The sequence below is a fragment of the Rattus rattus genome, chromosome 9, assembly GCF_011064425.1.
Source record: "Rattus rattus isolate New Zealand chromosome 9, Rrattus_CSIRO_v1, whole genome shotgun sequence".
Classification (NCBI taxonomy): domain Eukaryota; kingdom Metazoa; phylum Chordata; class Mammalia; order Rodentia; family Muridae; genus Rattus; species Rattus rattus.
In genome coordinates this window covers 92,932,415-92,949,397 of record NC_046162.1, presented here as the reverse complement: position 1 = coordinate 92,949,397, position 16,983 = coordinate 92,932,415, and the positions used below count along the sequence as shown (strand labels likewise).

At 38.9% G+C, this 16,983-nt stretch overlaps 1 protein-coding gene and 1 pseudogene across 1 annotated transcript; one reads left to right on the top strand and one right to left on the bottom strand.

Annotated features, from left to right (window-relative positions):
* Positions 1–2,778: 2,778 nt before the first annotated feature.
* Positions 2,779–6,458, bottom strand: LOC116910391 (annotated as a pseudogene).
* Positions 6,459–10,802: 4,344 nt separating this feature from the next.
* LOC116908992 (putative olfactory receptor 3A4) lies at positions 10,803–11,738 on the top strand. Its single transcript, XM_032912461.1, has one exon. It carries the CDS (start codon positions 10,803–10,805, stop codon positions 11,736–11,738), a length of 936 nt encoding a protein of 311 aa, XP_032768352.1.
* Positions 11,739–16,983: the final 5,245 nt, after the last annotated feature.

Sequence of the window (16,983 nt, the reverse complement as noted above, 5' to 3'; positions counted from 1 at the left end):
AAGCCACCTTTTAATCCTTTGCAGTACATCAGATTTTAAGACACATGGCTTGTCCAAGTTTAGGCATATAATTTTATCTGCTTGGGAAGGACACCATATACAGAAACATGCATTGAAAGGTGCTACTTTTCTATTATCATTAATAATAGAAATAAGTAACCATAATTTAGTATGCCAGAATACTTACTAAAGCTTAAATATGCCTTTACATTTTTTAAGCACACATGCACATGCACCCATACTTACATACATTACTTGTAGGAACATAAATGTATATGCAAAGAAACACAGATAAATATTAATCTCAAAATTATTAACAATTATGGAAGCAAAATATAGAAAAGGTGAGTAACATTAATTATAGTTGATATATAAAATGGAACATTTTAATATTTAAAAATGGATAAGTTTGGCTTGTAGTTAGCTCCCTTCTGTCTCCCTTCTGGCCTGCAACAGGCAGGAGAGCTAGTCCTAAGGCCATAAAAGTGAGCAAACTAACCCTGTTTCTCACTGGATATAGGGGCACATCCTACACTGGGAGATCTGGCCCTGTTCCTCACCTGGGCAGCACAGTAGAGCTCAACCCGTTTCCAGAAGTGCTGGTGAGCCAACTCTGTGGGGTTGAGCTCAGAGAGATGGCCCTATTCCCTACTGGTTTCAGCTTGGGTAAGCTAACCAGAGCAATTCTGGAGAACTTGCCCTGGTAGTACAGGCACAGGAGAGGTGGTAAGCTGCGCAACTCAGCTACTTTTGGGCTCAGGTCTAGGGGGTCTCTGTTGGCCCACCCCAGAATTTACCACATTTGTGATTTGTTGGGATATGTGAAAATTTTTTGTATTACAGATCCAAAGCTGTAGGATCTCCATGACAAGGCAACAGTAGGATAACTAGGAAGAGACCCTGTGAGGATCCAGGATTGATAGTGTAGCAGAAGCTGGAGGCCTTGAGCCAGAGCAATGACTTATTGCAATGAACCTTTGGAAGTAGAGATGTATGGACAAAAGTGTATGCTGTGGGACACATTACAGCTTCTGTGGGAAGACTGTTTCTGTTCAATCTTTCCTTTCTTTTTGGAGAGGAGGTTGCATGTGCAGAAGGAGGATAGAAGAGGAGAGGAAGATGAGTGGGATTGGGGTGCATGATGGAAAATTCACAATCAATAGAAAGCTTAAAAAATGGGCTTGTAGGCTGATTTAGAGAACTGTATAATGTAAAAGAGTAAAGGTAACTGCAAACATATGTCATATGTGATATTTTGAGTGTGTGTGTGTGTGTGTGTGTGTGTGTGTGTTGTGTCACATTGTGGCTCTGGTTTATAGAAGCAGTGGTGACATTCTTCACCATTTTAGCTTTTGCAGCACAATGTATTTAATGGCTAATGACAAATTTAAATTGTGAAGAGACTTCTAGTTTGGAAGAAAATAAGCAGTATGGAGTCTTCTAAATTATTCAAAAAACCCCCATGATCTTTGCGAGTAAACAGAGAGGCAGGGTCACTGCTATGGCTTCAGGGCTACCAGAAACTGGTTATTGCAGGACCACACAGAATGGGAAGTCTAAATCATCCAACTCTGACACAAGTTTTATTTCTCTCTACAATCTTCAGCATTTTCTTGCATTCTTACTTATTTTTTGTATTCTTTTCTATCTTCTTTTTAAACTATGGAGCCCATGCTAGACTCTCTAATGCTTTCATTATTTCTTCTCAACTCTTTGATCCTTGATTCCAATCTCTCCTTATGTCTACATGGTTTATTTGCATTTCCCCACAAATCCTCTATCTACTACCTTCTTTTATGTTCTCTTTCTATCTCTATCCTAGCCCATACCTTCAGTCTACCCACCCGCATCATATATCATGGAGAAGTTAAATAAGAGATTCAGATCAGATGAGAGTGTTAGATAGATTAGAGATATATCAGTGAGACAGTAGCACTGTCAAGAATAGATGATTAGTTCTAAAGAAGATGTGAGGAAGAGATGCACCTAAGTGATAGCCAGACTGATGGCTGGTATACAGAAAAGGGGATTGGGAGCATTCTTGGTTAGAGACAGATCCTTTCACTGATAGTAAGAGGATCACATTGTATTGTATTCTGTATTCTCACAGAGATTTACAGCTTGGGGGTTTGCAGGTGAGGAATAAAAATTTAGAGAGGAAATAATATTGAGTGGTAGATCTGGGTTGAAATGTTTCAATGTTTAGATTATACATTCTTCTCTTTCAAAAAATTGAAACTTTCATCAAATGATAATTGCGGGAAGTTTTTTCTGTCGTAACATTTCTCTCATGTGAGTGGAGTTTTGACATGTACAGGCAGGTGTGTGAGCTTCACACAGATACAAGCTCTCTAGAATTACTAGGGAATATGAAACTACAGAACATGTTTCCTCCCATCTCCTCTGTATCCTATAGAGTTTTGTAAAAGGTATGAGCTATTTCCCCTGTAGGGTTAGGTTGCATAGACAGATCAACTCTATTCAAAATTGAAGAATAAATATGGCTCTTGGTGGAAATGTTTTCTGAGACAGTGTGGGAACTCCAGGTAAAGGGAACATACAGTGACTAAAGGCAGAACTCATCAAAGGGCAGACCTGTGAGAACCTATGTATACACCATCATCTGTACACAGATATGATCTCTTTGAGCAACAATGAATATAATTTCTTCAATAATGCTCCAAGATAGAAACAATTATGAGCAATTTGTTTCTAGTATTGAACTACAGGAAACCTTAATCTATAGCCTTAGTTTAGTTTAGAGGAAGACTTGAGTTCTCAAGGTGACAGCCATCTTCCTGTGAGTACCGTCCAGAGGACAGCCTGCACATCAGGGTTGCTAAGGCTGTAATGAGTTGGTTTAGCATAAGGTTGATGACACTATTGAAAATTCCAATAGCTTTATCCTTATCTGAAAGTTTGACGGACCCAAGTTTCATGTAGGCAAAAATACCTATGACATAGAATGTGGCAACCACAGTGAGGTGAGAGCTACATGTGGAGAAAAGCTTTCTTCCTGCCTTCAGCAAAACAGATTAACAGAACAGCAGCTGCCACATGGATGTAGGAGGTAAAAATGGTTGCCATGGGAGTTCCTGACATTATGAAACCTACTCCAAGAGCAGTAGCTTGTTGAGCTGGAGCAGGACAGTTGAAAGAGCTGGGGAAGGTCACCGTAGAAGTTATTGATCACATTAGGGCCACAGAAGTAAAGTATAGATTTGGCCATGGCGTGAGTGAGTGCATTGCTGAAGGCACAAGCCCAAGACATGGCCACCAAGACACTCTGGACTGTGTGGTTCATTTAGTTGCTGTAAGTGAGGGTCAAAAGATGGCCAGGAAGTGGTCATAAGCCATGGCTGTCAACAGGAAGCAGTCAACCCCAGCCAGCAGATGGAAAAAGAAGAGTTGTGTGAGGCAGTCTCCATATGGAACTGTAAGCTTGTGGGCCAAGAGTCGAACCAACATGGAGGGAATAGTGACACTGATGCACCCCACATCCATCACTGACAGATTCCCCAGGAAAAAGTACATGGGGGTGTGCAGTTTGGGTTCCACCAAGACAGCTGCGAGAATTCTCAGGTTGCCCCCAACTGTTATCATATAAGCCAAGAGGAAGAGTATGATGACAACTGGCCACACCTCTGGTATCTCCACCAAACCCAGCAGAATGAACTCAGCAACAGTGGTTCCATTGGCTTTAGGCTTTGGCTACAGGAGTTCATTTAAAGATACATAGATCTAAGGAGGTGAATTGAAGAAAGTTATTTCACAATTGTACAATTACAATTCTTAAAAGTGGAACTCATATCATTCCCTCCCTTCCCTTTCCTACCTTCGGATGATGTCATAAATTAACACATAGAAATATAGTGTAAAAGTGTTTGCTATTTTATAGCTTAGCTCTTCAAGAAACTAGGGATTCTTTAGTCAAATTTTTTGTAATGTGAATCAAATCAATTGTCTAATGCACAGACAGGTCATAGACCAAATTCATCCTTCATTCTAACGAAAACCACTCAGTGTTTGGTTACTGTGGCGTAGTAAGAATTTCTAGAGGACAATATCTCATTATCCTTGGAGGATGACTGCATAGTAGGGTGTCATCATTTTATTTAATTTTAAAATAACTTTTGAAGCATTATCAACATTAATCTTGAGAAACAAAAATAAAGATTTTATGTTGGAAAGAAATGGTTTATCTCCAAGAAAAATTGCCAGCAAGACAATAGGAGTTAAGATTTAAGGAGTCCTCATTTATTCATATGTAGTGAGAAATAAATCCATTATTGTTTTTCCCTAAGAAGCCGAATAGTTCTCCATGTATAATGTTTTGAGATTAAAGAAGTGTGTGTGACAGAGAGAGATAGAGATGGTTAGGTATATATACATACAGATAGATAGATATTCACTAAAAGAAATTTCAATCTTACCAGTGGCTTTAGCAAAGGGGACATTTATTCCTTTGCTTGTTTCAGGTTTTTTCATTGTCCACATTTGGCACATCTTAAAAATGCTATTTAATGCCACTATCTGGAGATGGTCATGTAAACCTACTATGTCCCACAGCACAATGAACTAACTGGCCAATACTCAAACTGAGCTACTGAGAAGCTTGCTCTGGGGTAGCTACTACTCTAAGGACTGAACATTTAGGTAGTACTCTAAGGACTTCACATGCAGTAGATAATAATTACTTCAGCATCATCATGGAATTGCTATTTTAATCCTTGCTTGCCATCATGAAAACATGAGCATGCATCAAGCAAGAGGCAGAGTCAGGCTTCATCTTCCAGAGCCCTCTCCTAACTAGTAACACTGCAGTTAATCCTAGGGCTCGAGGCCTTGCCTTTCTTAATTACTCCTTGAGGCTCTCTGAACTACACTATTATTCAAAGCCCACCCATAATACTTGTGGCTGTGCTTCTGGAACCTCAGTATCTTGTCTTGCAGGCAAGTAGTTCAAGTTTGAATGAGCTCCCTGGTGGGTAGCATCCACAGCAGCCTTTCATCTTAATTTCCTGTATCCTCACATTTGCTTCTGTTAGTTTCTCTGCATAGAATGTCCTTGTAGAATGTAGAATACCCTTGGCCACATCTTCACGACATGGTCCAAATGACAGATGATGCTACTCCCAGAGCACTACCTTTCCCATTCCAAAGTGACACTTATGTCATCAGTATTCCTTATGTACTATGACTATATTTTATATGGTATTTACTTTTTAGAAATTGTTTAGCTAATGTCCTAGTTACTCCAGTATAATTTAAGGGCAAACTCCACATCCGATTTCTCTTTGGGACCTATATCTTGGACCTACTGTGAGTGTGCACCACTTTACCAAAAATGAATGTCTGCACTTGTTGAATAAAAAGAAAAGAAAAGAGTAAAAAAAAACACTGGATAACAAGAATTTTCAAAAATTTTTTTTGGTGGGAGCAATATGAATTTGGAAAAATTTTAGACTTTAAAGAGAGGGTGGTAAGAGTTGAGCAAGAAACACATGCTTCTTTGCAGTTTCTTTCTATGATGCCAGGTAAAACATACAGTTCTAGTAAATCACATGTTCACAAATACTTTTCTTTTTTGCCTTGGGTCTTCCTTCCTTCCTTCCTTCCTTCCTTTCTTCCTTCCTTCCTTCCTTCCTTCCTCCTTCCCTCCCTCCCTCCCTCCCTCCTTCCCTCCCTCCATTTTTCTTCTATCCATCCATTTCTATATTTACCTATTATTTATTTATTCATTATTTATATTTTTTAGGGTAGACATTGCCAATAGAATTTCCTAAAAATGGTAGAGTTGGGAGGATCACAAATTTGAGGCTAGCCTTGGCTATGCAAATACTTTTAAATGTAAACTTTACAAATCATTTTTCTAGTTAGAACAATTATTCCTTATTAAAAAATCCAGGTTATACCATGGCACAGAAAAGTAGCTGCTGCTTTGACCTTAAAACTAAATGTGTAAAATTACCTAACGGCACCATCCAGATGTCTGTGGTTGATGGGATTTTGAGAGGATCTTTAGTGGTAACAACCATCTCTGACCCTAAATCAGCTCTTACGCTCCAAGATATAAGTGCCGCTGATATCTTGCACTCTTGGCTATATGTGGACATTTGGATCATTGTTGGTGTTCATAGGCTTTATGGCTATGTATTCCTATTGTATTTCTCTCTTGGTACCTTGCAGAGTATCTTTGGATGCTATTAGTATTATTGATATTTATGATAACTATTAATGCCTACATAGAATGAACAATGTTCCAGAGAAGAGCACAAGACATCCTTATCTCAACAATAATAACCCATAATCTATGCTTTAATAGCCTGGTTCTTAATGCCCAATCACACTTTCAGCTTCTACTTCTGAGATAACTTTTTCACCATTCGATTATACCCACTACTCACTCTCATCTCAAAGAGGTACAACATTCTTCTGTGGGAAGCTGACTTCTCCATATTTATGTCAGATCCTTGGCCCCTCTCTTAGTTACTTTTGTATCATCATGACAAACATCCATGACCAAGGCAATTTATAAAGAAAAACATTTAATCAAGGCCTTACAGCTATAGACCATTAGAGTCTATAACCATCAGGACAAGGAGCACAGAAGCATGAAGGCATGTATGGTGCTGGAGCAGTAGCTGAGAGCTTTACATCTAGTTCACAAGCATGAGGCAGGGAAAGAGAGAGCTAATTGGGGATAATGTGGGCTTTTGAAACATCAAAGCATGCCCCTAATGACATACATCCTCCAGCAATGTCACACTTAATACTTTCCCAAAAGTTCCACCTACTAGGAACTGAGCATTCAAATATAGGAACCTATAGGGTCCAATTTCATTTAAGCTGCCACAGTCCTCAAATGCCTCTTAAGGATGTAGTATATGAACGCAGAGGCTTTTTATTGTTCAACAATGTTCTTTTTCTAAATACAAAACCAAAAATATTATAGTGAAAATTGTCATTTGTAGAGGATTTTTAATTCAGCAACATGGCTTCTCTGACAAGGAGTCATATCCAAAGAACTTCTAAGTCTATGTGATTCTGCTGGAATTATACAGCTTTAAGCAGTTTGGATGGAATACAGACATGCCCTTAGTACACAATTTTAATCCCTAACTATGAAGGTAAGTTAGTTTGTAAAAGGAAGCAGTTATGTTTGAAAGTAACATTAATTGAGTGGCAGACAATGTGAAAATTTAGAGAAAGATTTGAGAGAATGAGTCAGAGACAAAATATGTCCAACTCTCAAAAAGGAAATGAGATTCTAGTAGGAGTTAAAAGTAGTATTTATCTATAAAATAAAATATCTTAACTAATTGTACTATAAGAGATGAATATTTATTTAATCAAGAAACATCAGCTTATAAAGCATAAAACATCATGAGTATTGACATTATTAGAAAGTGATGTGTTTTGCATAGTTTAGGTAATAAGAGTTAACCAAAACAGATCTTTGAATATCTCAAATCATTGTAAATAGAATTTAAGTTTCCTTGAATTGTTAAGTCTTTGAATATGTTATAGGGCATTTTAGAACATTAAATTTGATGTATCTTAACATTTTAAAGATCAATTGAAACATAGAAGTCCATTTGTTGAACTCAATTTTTTCAGTAAGAAAATGTTTACTTGTAGTTTTTATCAATATAAGCCATTCAAGTGTTCTCTCTCTCTCTCTCTCTCTCTCTCTCTCTCTCTCTCTCTCTCTCTCTCTCCTCCCTCCTCCTCCCCTCCCTCCTCCTGCTCCCTCTCTCTTAATAAATTATGCTCTGTAGTTTTTGAAGCTTCTGTGGGAAGTTCAACTAGAAATATATAATGATAAACTAGGTACTGGAGTCAGCATGTCACTGGTTAAAATAGAGATTAAAAGTTCATGTGCAGCATTTTAAAGTTTTTATTGCTTTTAGGTTGGTATTTCTATCTAGAGGTGGTAAACCTAGTTCAGCCACAGGGATCTATGGGCCATTTGTTATGAAGAAAAGATCTGCAATTGGTCTTTAAGAATGGAGTGTCCTTGGTTAGCAGCATGTGAGAAATGTCTTTCAAAATATATATGAAGTCTTTGTTATACCAAGAAGATAAGGTCAAAAGGGGGGCTCTAGTTGGTTTCTTAAAGGTTCTCCTCCAAGGATAGATGCTAACAGGAATTTAAAACCATCCCACCCTCTGTTGACTCTTCCTTAGCCTATGACAGCTTTAAGCCAGTAGAAAAGCTTTATTCATGAACAAGGTACAGTAAGCAATTGTGTTCGATTGTCAAAGCGGCCCTTAGAAGTTAGTAAAAGTAGGGTAGTCCTGGTGTAGAAGATGCCTTTAAACTTTCTTTGCTTTCATGGTATTGAATGCATGAATTTGGGATGCATTTGAAGTCAGGATTCTGTGACATCTAAACTGAATCCTAAATCTGAACACTGTGACTTTCTAAACTGTAAGATTTGTGAAAATATGGTACAAATGCATGCATGATGGAGTACCATTTAGTCATAAAGAAGAAAAATCTGTCACTTGTAGAAATGTGGATGAAACTAGATGACATTAAACGAGATAAACAAACTTTCTCTCACATATAAAAGTTAAAAAATATTCTTAAGGTTGAATAGTGATTACTAGAGAGTGGAAAGTGAGTGAGTATGAGTGTGCGTGTGTGTGTATAGTAAGGCAGAATCACTGGGAATATCACATCAAGCCCCATTAATTTGTTCAATTAATGCATGCTGTAAAGACTCTTTGAGAGCCATAAAAAGTGGCTCTACTACCATGTAAAATGACAGTAACAAAAGTGCTAGTTTATAAATTCATTTGTTAAATAATGGTGTGAACTTGGCTATGCTCATGAAGTTTATCCTTGAAACATGGAGATAGTCTAAAGCCTTGTCAAAGCACTGGAGATTCCTCTGTCTTGGGAAGGCAGGTATTAATCCTGCCCTGGCTCCCCCTGGAATGTTTTAATTTTAGACACCACCACAGGGAGAAAATGGGAGAAGAGCAAACCCATTGGGAAGATGATGTCAGTCAAGATGTTTGTCTCTTTGTTTCTCTGTCTTTGATAAACTCCCAACTGTGGAGATTATCTGGCTTCCTCTCTGCCCAAGAAGTGCCTGTCCCCTTCACTGGGTGAGTGTCATTTCGAGAGTTCTCACTGCATGCTCATATTTGGACTTTCATATATGTGATTTCATTCTTTGTCTTTGGAATGGCACCTCTCTCCTCCAAGATAGACCTGGAGAGGCTCAGGTATTTGACCAAGGGGGGGTAAAGTGGACATTTCCTTCAGTAGTTGATGGTGAGTGATAGGCACTTGAGCTTTAGAGATACTGAGTTAAACATAGTGGTATGATCAAACTCATGCAAAAAAAAAAAAAAGGCCAGTGCCTCTAATAGTGGTTAGCCTTCTGGGATCTGAGTATTTTGTACCTCTGCTTCATTTGTCTTTGAGAAATTCCAGCTTCAACCATTTTCTATATGAATCTGGATCCACTTGAGTAATGATAATCTTTACTTCAATGAAGCAGATCACTATGTGACCTTGTGAGGCTCAGGGTGTTCCATTTAAGTGACCATATGTGTGGGAACCACTATGGCTCTATAGTAGGCTATGGCCTTGTGATAGCATGTAGATGAGATAAAATGGGAGTGTCTGGATATATTCTTGCTCAAGACTCTAGTTGTGAGAGTGTTCATCCAATTGCATAGCTGTTCATCTCTCCCAGGTACTAAACCATGTAATTTTCACCTTATTCAAAGTTTGTCCACATTGTTCTTGCTTAGCAAAGCATGAGCACTGTGGTGCCCAATTTTCCTGAATACTATTGAGAAATGTAATATACAATATTAAGAGTCAAGAAAGCCAAGAGTGATTGTTATCAGTTCTAGAGCTGGAAATACCTTCAATGATGTGCTCTCATAGGGTGTCAGTCTGGTATGTGTCTCATGAAGTGCCACTGTTTTTCATGGAACTTTTACCTTTCTCTGAAATGTTTAGATCATGTCTTATGGCTTTACAACTCAATTTCTAATAATCTAGGTCACAGTGCAATTTTATTACTAACATCCTTTAACTGACCATCCGCCTGAAAATTCCTTATCTGTGGCTTCAGCTGTGGATAGAAAGTATGTGGAAAAATTATGTTCATTCCCATAAGTACAGGCATTTCCTCCTGTCAACATCCCGTAACAATGTAAGATAACAAAAACTCACACTGCATGGATACAGGGTAAGGTATTATGTTATTTAGAAATGAGTGTTTGGGAGAATGTACATACGCTATATGTAAATTCTGTTCCATCCTATACAAGAAACATGAGCACCCTTAGGTTTTGGTGTCTGACAAGCTGTGGAACCAAACCTCCTAAGATACTGGGGGTTGATGTAGTATGATGAGTGCAGTATAGGTTGGGGAAGAGGACTATGCCCCCACTTCTCTGGAAGTTTCTATTTCATGCTCCAGAATCTTTTGTACTTAAGCTGTCCAGGTCAACATCTAAAGACTATGGTTCCTTTTCTAGAATTTTGGCCTCTGGTAAATAATATTTCCCTCTAGCCTTCAAAATCACATTCCTTCCCCTTGCTATGTCAATGTTTGTCTCTGATTGATGCCATTGCTTTGTATTAGTAGCTGTTGGATCCATCACACTCTTATCTATTGTGTTTCAGCCTTTAACTTTTCTTTCCTTTGTGTTTTCTCTTGCATCCTGACTGCACCTGGATATTGCAATACTTGATATTAATTACCAAGATGTCACTGTCCTTGTTTCACCTTTGAACTTCATTCAGCTGTCACTGGTGGAAGAGAGTCATGGATCTGGGAACCTTGGGAAATGATTCCTGTGTGACCACATTTGTCCTGCTGGGTCTCACAGAGACTCCATCTTTGCAGCCCATTCTCTTTGTCCTTTTCCTTCTTGCTTATGTAGCTACCCTTGGTGGCAATTTCAGCATCCTGGCTGCTATCATTATAGAACCCAAACTCCACACTCCCATGTATTTCTTCTTGGGGAACTTGTCCATGCTGGATGTTGGATGCATTAGTGTCACCGTTCCTGCCATGTTGAAACATTTCCTATCCAATGACAGACACATTCCCTATGGGGCCTGCCTCACACAGCTCTTCTTCTTTCACCTCCTGGCTGGGGCAGACTGCTTCCTTCTGACTGTCATGGCCTATGACCGTTATCTGGCCATCTGCCACCCCCTCACCTACAACACCCATATGAGTTGGAATATCCAGAAGGCCTCAGTGTGCCTGTCATGTGTGTTTTCTTTTAGCAATGCACTGACCCAAACTGTTGCCTTGTCAACTCTTAAATTCTGTGGCCCCAACACCATCAACCACTTCTACTGTGACCTCCCTCAGCTATTCCAGCTCTCTTGTTCCAGCATCCAACTCAATGAGCAGCTGCTCTTTGTAGCAGCAGCTTTCATGGGCGTGGTCCCCTTGGTCCTCATCACTGTGTCATATGGCCATGTGGCAGCTGCAGTTCTTCGTATCCGGTCTGCTGAGGGCAGGAAGAAAGCCTTTTCCACATGCAGCTCTCACCTCACTGTGGTAGGCATCTTCTATGGGACAGGGGTCTTCAGCTACATGCGGCTGGGGTCAGTGGAATCCTCAGACAAGGACAAAGGCATTGGCATCCTCAACACTGTTATCAGTCCCATGTTGAACCCACTTATCTACAGTCTTAGAAACCCTGATGTGCAGGGTGCCCTACGGAAGGTGCTCACAGGGAGGTAGCCCCCAAATGACACTTTTCTTCTGGCCTTAATCATTGTCAGAGCTCTTCTCACTACTTCTAAGTGATATTGTGATTACCACAACCTGAATGTGGGTATGTTAAAATGGGTACACCCTTGATTAGGAAGGGAAGTCCCTAAAATAGTAATAACCATCACATTATCACTGCCACATACAATGTACCAAGTGACTAAGTGCCACTACTTCCGTTAATTCTCCTAATTATATAAGATGGGTGCAGTTTGCAAAGTGTAGATGAAAAAAACTTAGCTTCAGAGAGGTTGAGTAACTTCCTCCAAGTCACAGAGCTCTAGTGAATGTCAAAGCAAGGATTTGATCCTAGAGGCATGCTACACATGCAACTATTGCTTCTTAGTAGTAATACACTATTGCAAGGAGGAGGGGCACTCTAAAGTAAAGAGATGATAATAAATATTAAACAATAAACAATAAGAAAAGGAACGTCAGTGTGATAAAAACTATATTACAAGTAAGACTGAATTAAGAGATTTTCATTTCTTTATTGAATCTGATTTGTTCTAAAGAAGCTGGTGAAGATTGAGGGGTTTCAAGATATCAGTGTATGAAATGAACAAATAAAAAGACAGATTTTAAAACATAATTCATATTATTTAGAAAAATCATAGCGATAAGGCAGAATGTTTTCCCATTGGACCACCTAACAACGAAGGACAAATGATTGCGGAAGTATGCTCATTGAAGCATCCAGGAAATCAGGGTGTTTGAACCTATCTGAACTCATAAATAGACTTTTTAATTAGAAAAGAGGTTTGTCACATCTTGTCTAGTTAAAAGTCTATTAATAAGAAAATCTCATGGCTTGAAAAGAAAGTTTTGGTATCTATCACTTGAACAGGAAACAAACTGTTCCCTTCATGTCACCTTAAGGAGGAAGATGTTTCAACTGAAAACTTTAAACAGCTGTTCCTACAATGCAATAAAGTGTGTGCCTATTAAAAAGTTGGAGATGCTAGGGAGATGGCTCAGTGGATAAAGCACCTTCTATATAAGTGTGAGAACTGAAATTCAGATCCTTAGCACCCACAGAAATAGCAATAGATGTGGTGACCATCTGTAATTCAAGCTCTCAGAAGGCAAAGGCATGGTATGCTCAGAGCAAGCTCGGACAGGATTCTGATGTAGTGAGAGACTCTACTTAAGCAAATAAAATAGAAAGCGACTGATGAAAACATTAAATGTCAGTTTTGACCCCCGTATGCAAGTGCATACACATGTATACCCAGGCACATGTGAGCATGCATACATACACATACACACTCACACAAATATATGAGAAATAAACAAATACATAAGAAAATACAGAAAGAATAAAACAGGAGTCACCATTAGGCTCACCATTTACAGATAATCACATAGACAGTTAATATATAATTTTAAAAATGTTTTTGTTCATGATATATACTTGTAAAGAACATAATTGTTTTATACCTAAAATTCTATAATTTTGCCAACATAGGTGAACTCAATAATATAGGTCACTCTCTTTCCATGATGTTAAATGTAGATCATTGCCAACCTTTTTGTGATTGCATAATATTTCTTTCAGTAGATGAGGTGAAATGTATTTAATTATGTACTATTAGGTGATTACATTGAATCTGATTGTTCTAATAGTCTGGGCTGCATGGTATGCTGGGATTTGCTTCCTGTGTGTTCATCTGTGCACTCTCTTCCAATTGTTAAATACAAAAACCCATGATGAGGGTCTCTGGGTCAAAGGATATGAGCTCTACAGGAATCCATGAAACAGGACCCTGGGTCAAAGGATATGAACTCTAAGAAGACAGAAACCCATGAAGCAGGGTCTAGGGTCAAAAGGGTATGAACTCTAGAACCCTTAGCGATGAAACTCTTTGATTACTTCTGTTCCTACAAGGTCCTCTTTCTTTTGGATTGTTTGCTGAGTAGGTGTCTCACTACACACCCCTTTTTGGCCAGGAACTTGCTATGTATCCCAGACTGCTTGTGATTTCCCTGACTCTGCCTCTTGAGTTCTGAGATTACAGAAGTGTACTACACCTGGCATTCTTTGGATTTTATACAGAAGACTCTGAGGACTCCTCCCACTTAAATGTTAGATTTTTTTTATTCTGAATGTGGTAAGAGATTAAAGTGAATTCAGAACTATGAAACCATCTTAAACCATTCTGTGATTTGAATGCTTTGTTTCCTCCAGTTTCAGGATTGCAATATTTGGTCTCCACATGGTGGTGCTATTTGGGAACTTTCCAAAGTGAGATCTAGTTTGAAGGTGTAGATCATTGACATTGGGTCCTCCAGGGAATGTCATTCAAGACTTGTTCCCATTTCTCTCTCTCTACTTCCTGTCCACTAAGATATGAACTGCCCCTAGCCTTCCCTGTCATGATGGACTAAAGAACTCTGAAACTGTTAGCTATAATAAATCTTTTCTCTCTCCAAAAACAAACAAACAAATGAACAAACAGAACAAACAAACAAACAAACAACCCAACAAAACATTTGGCTAGATTGACACTCAGGAATAGTCGAACAAGCTGTTATTTCTAATTATTGATTATTCCTATCTATTTCAATGCTAAATATTATAACCCATTGCTTCATTAATTGAAATTAATCACAAACAAAACTGAATATGTTTTAAGAATAGTATTAGAAAATATTTTTATATGAAAAATATGTAAGATGCTCATCTTTAGTCTTATGAATTTGGCAGTACTTGAAACTTCTTCATAGGGAAGATGGCTACTGAGTCACATGTTAAAGGCCAATGGTCACCAATAATGCCAATGAAGTCAACTACATTTCAGGTAGCATGTGCTCTTTGAGGATTCTTGTGGGAAGGAGGTAGACACATAGGTAAGATTCAGGGAATGGAAGTCTGAAAGTGAAGATTAAAGATGAGGATGACTCTCTAATGTAGATTTTGTAATGTGGCTGCAAGGCCACAGACATTGCAAAAGGGGTTTAAAACTTTATTATTATATTTGTGTTCACATGTGCACACACAGAAAGTCAGAAGACAGCCTTATGGAGTTAGTTCTTTCCTTTCAGCTTTATTTGGGTTCCAGTGATGAAAAACTCAAGCTATCAGGCTTGTATAACAAAGGCTTTTATACCCACTGAGTCATCTTGATGGATCTATTCATCTTATTCTTGCTTGTTTTGAAACAGGATCTCACCATGCAGCCTTGGCTGGAGAGACATAGTGTTAAGAGAACCTTTAATAGTTTTAATGAAGATCAGAGAACTGTGCTGGAGTGCTACTGGGCAAACATCAGAAATAGTGGATTATGGTTAGATGCTTCAGAATGAAATAATTTCCCACAGATTAAGAACAAGACCACAAAAACCCCAGCAAAAGTAGTAAGAGAAATGCTTGATTTTCTATATAGAGATATGTGTGTAGATTTAAAAAAGCAGCCACTTTAGTGTTTACTAAGGGGAATAGTGTAAGTGCTACATATAAGCTTTGGCTCCCATCACTGTCACCACTCTGTCATTTCCCTTGCCAATAGGAGATCTTGTTAAAATGCTAATTCACTGGGTTTTTTAAAATGTCTACCCACTGTTCCTGTCCTTCAGAAACTCAAAAAGAAAATTATAATGAGGAGCAGATCTTGAATGATGGCTCTACACTCACTCCTACCACACTCAGGGATAGCCTGACTCCCAGGTGCTTTGAAACACCAAAGATCACAGGAGAAGCCACAACATCTGTCCCCAAACCTGCCCCTACACCTGGAGTAACTGGGTACCCCAGGATCCAGGGACTCAGGAATCCCCCCCAGCTAGGGGCACAGGTTCCTTTCAGTCTAAACCAGTGCCCTGAGCAGACCCTGGGCACTGGTTCCACACCCAGTCCCACAACACCAAGAGGAAGCCCAAATCTGAGGCACTCTAACTGCCCAGGATCGTAGGATCACAGGATAACAGGAAGCTCAGCTCCTTCCAGCTTGCACCTGTGCCTGGAGTAATCCCAGGACTCTGGATCCTCATCTTTTTGTGCAACACCCTGAGAAAGCTTGACTCCAAGGGGCTCTGACACACTGAGGATTTCAGGATCCCAGGATCCCAGAATCATAGAATCACAGAGGATAGCTGGACTCTGAGGAGTTCTGACACAACCAGGATTACAATAGGACAGGTTTCAGTCAAAGACAGCAAGGTCAAGTAACACTAGAGATAACCAGAGGGTGAGAAGCAAGCACAAGAACATAAGCAACAGAAAGCAAGGCTACCTGGCATCATCGGAACCCAGATCTCCCACTACAGCAAGTCACACTGGAAAAGCAAGATTTGGATTTAAAAATCACATCTGATGATGATGATGATGATAGAGGACTTTAAGAAGGGCATTAATAACTCCCTTAAAGAAATACAGGAGAACACAGGTAAGTAGGTAGAAGCCCTTAAACAGGAAACATAAACACTCTATAAAGAATTATAGGAAAACACAACCAAACAGGCAAAGGAATAGAAGAAAACCATTCAGGATCTAAAAATGGAAATAAAATCAAAGAAATCACAAAGGGAGACAACCCTGGAGACAGAAAATAAAGGAAAGCAATCAGGAGTCACAGATGCAAGCATCACCAACAGAATACCAGAGATAGAAGAATCTCAGGGGCAGAAGATACCATAGAAAACATTAACACAACAGTCAAAGAAAATGCAAAATGAAAAAAAAACCCTAAACCAAAACATTCATGAAATCCAGGACACAATGAGAACAAATCTATGGATAATAGAAGAAAGCAAAGATTCTCAACTTAAAGGGTCAGTAAATATCTTCAACAAGTTTATAGAAGAAAACTTCCCTAACCCAAAGAAAGAGATGTCCATGAACACACAAAGCCTACAGAACTCCAAATAGTCTGAACCAGAAAAGAAAATCCTTCCATCTCATAGTAATCCAAACCAAAAATGCACAAAACAAAGAAAGAATGTTAAAAGCAGTAAGGGAAAAAGATCAAGTAACATATAAAGGCAGACCTATCAGAATTAAACCAGACTTATCAACAGAGACTATGAAGGCCATAAGATTCTGGGCTGGAAAACACAAATGCCAGTTTGGGCTACTACACCTAGTAAAACTCTCAAATAACATAGATGGACAAATGAAGATATTCCATGACAAAACAGAACTTCCACAACATCTTCACACAAATCCAGTTCTACAAAGGATAATAGATACAAAACTCCAACACGAGGATGGAAAATA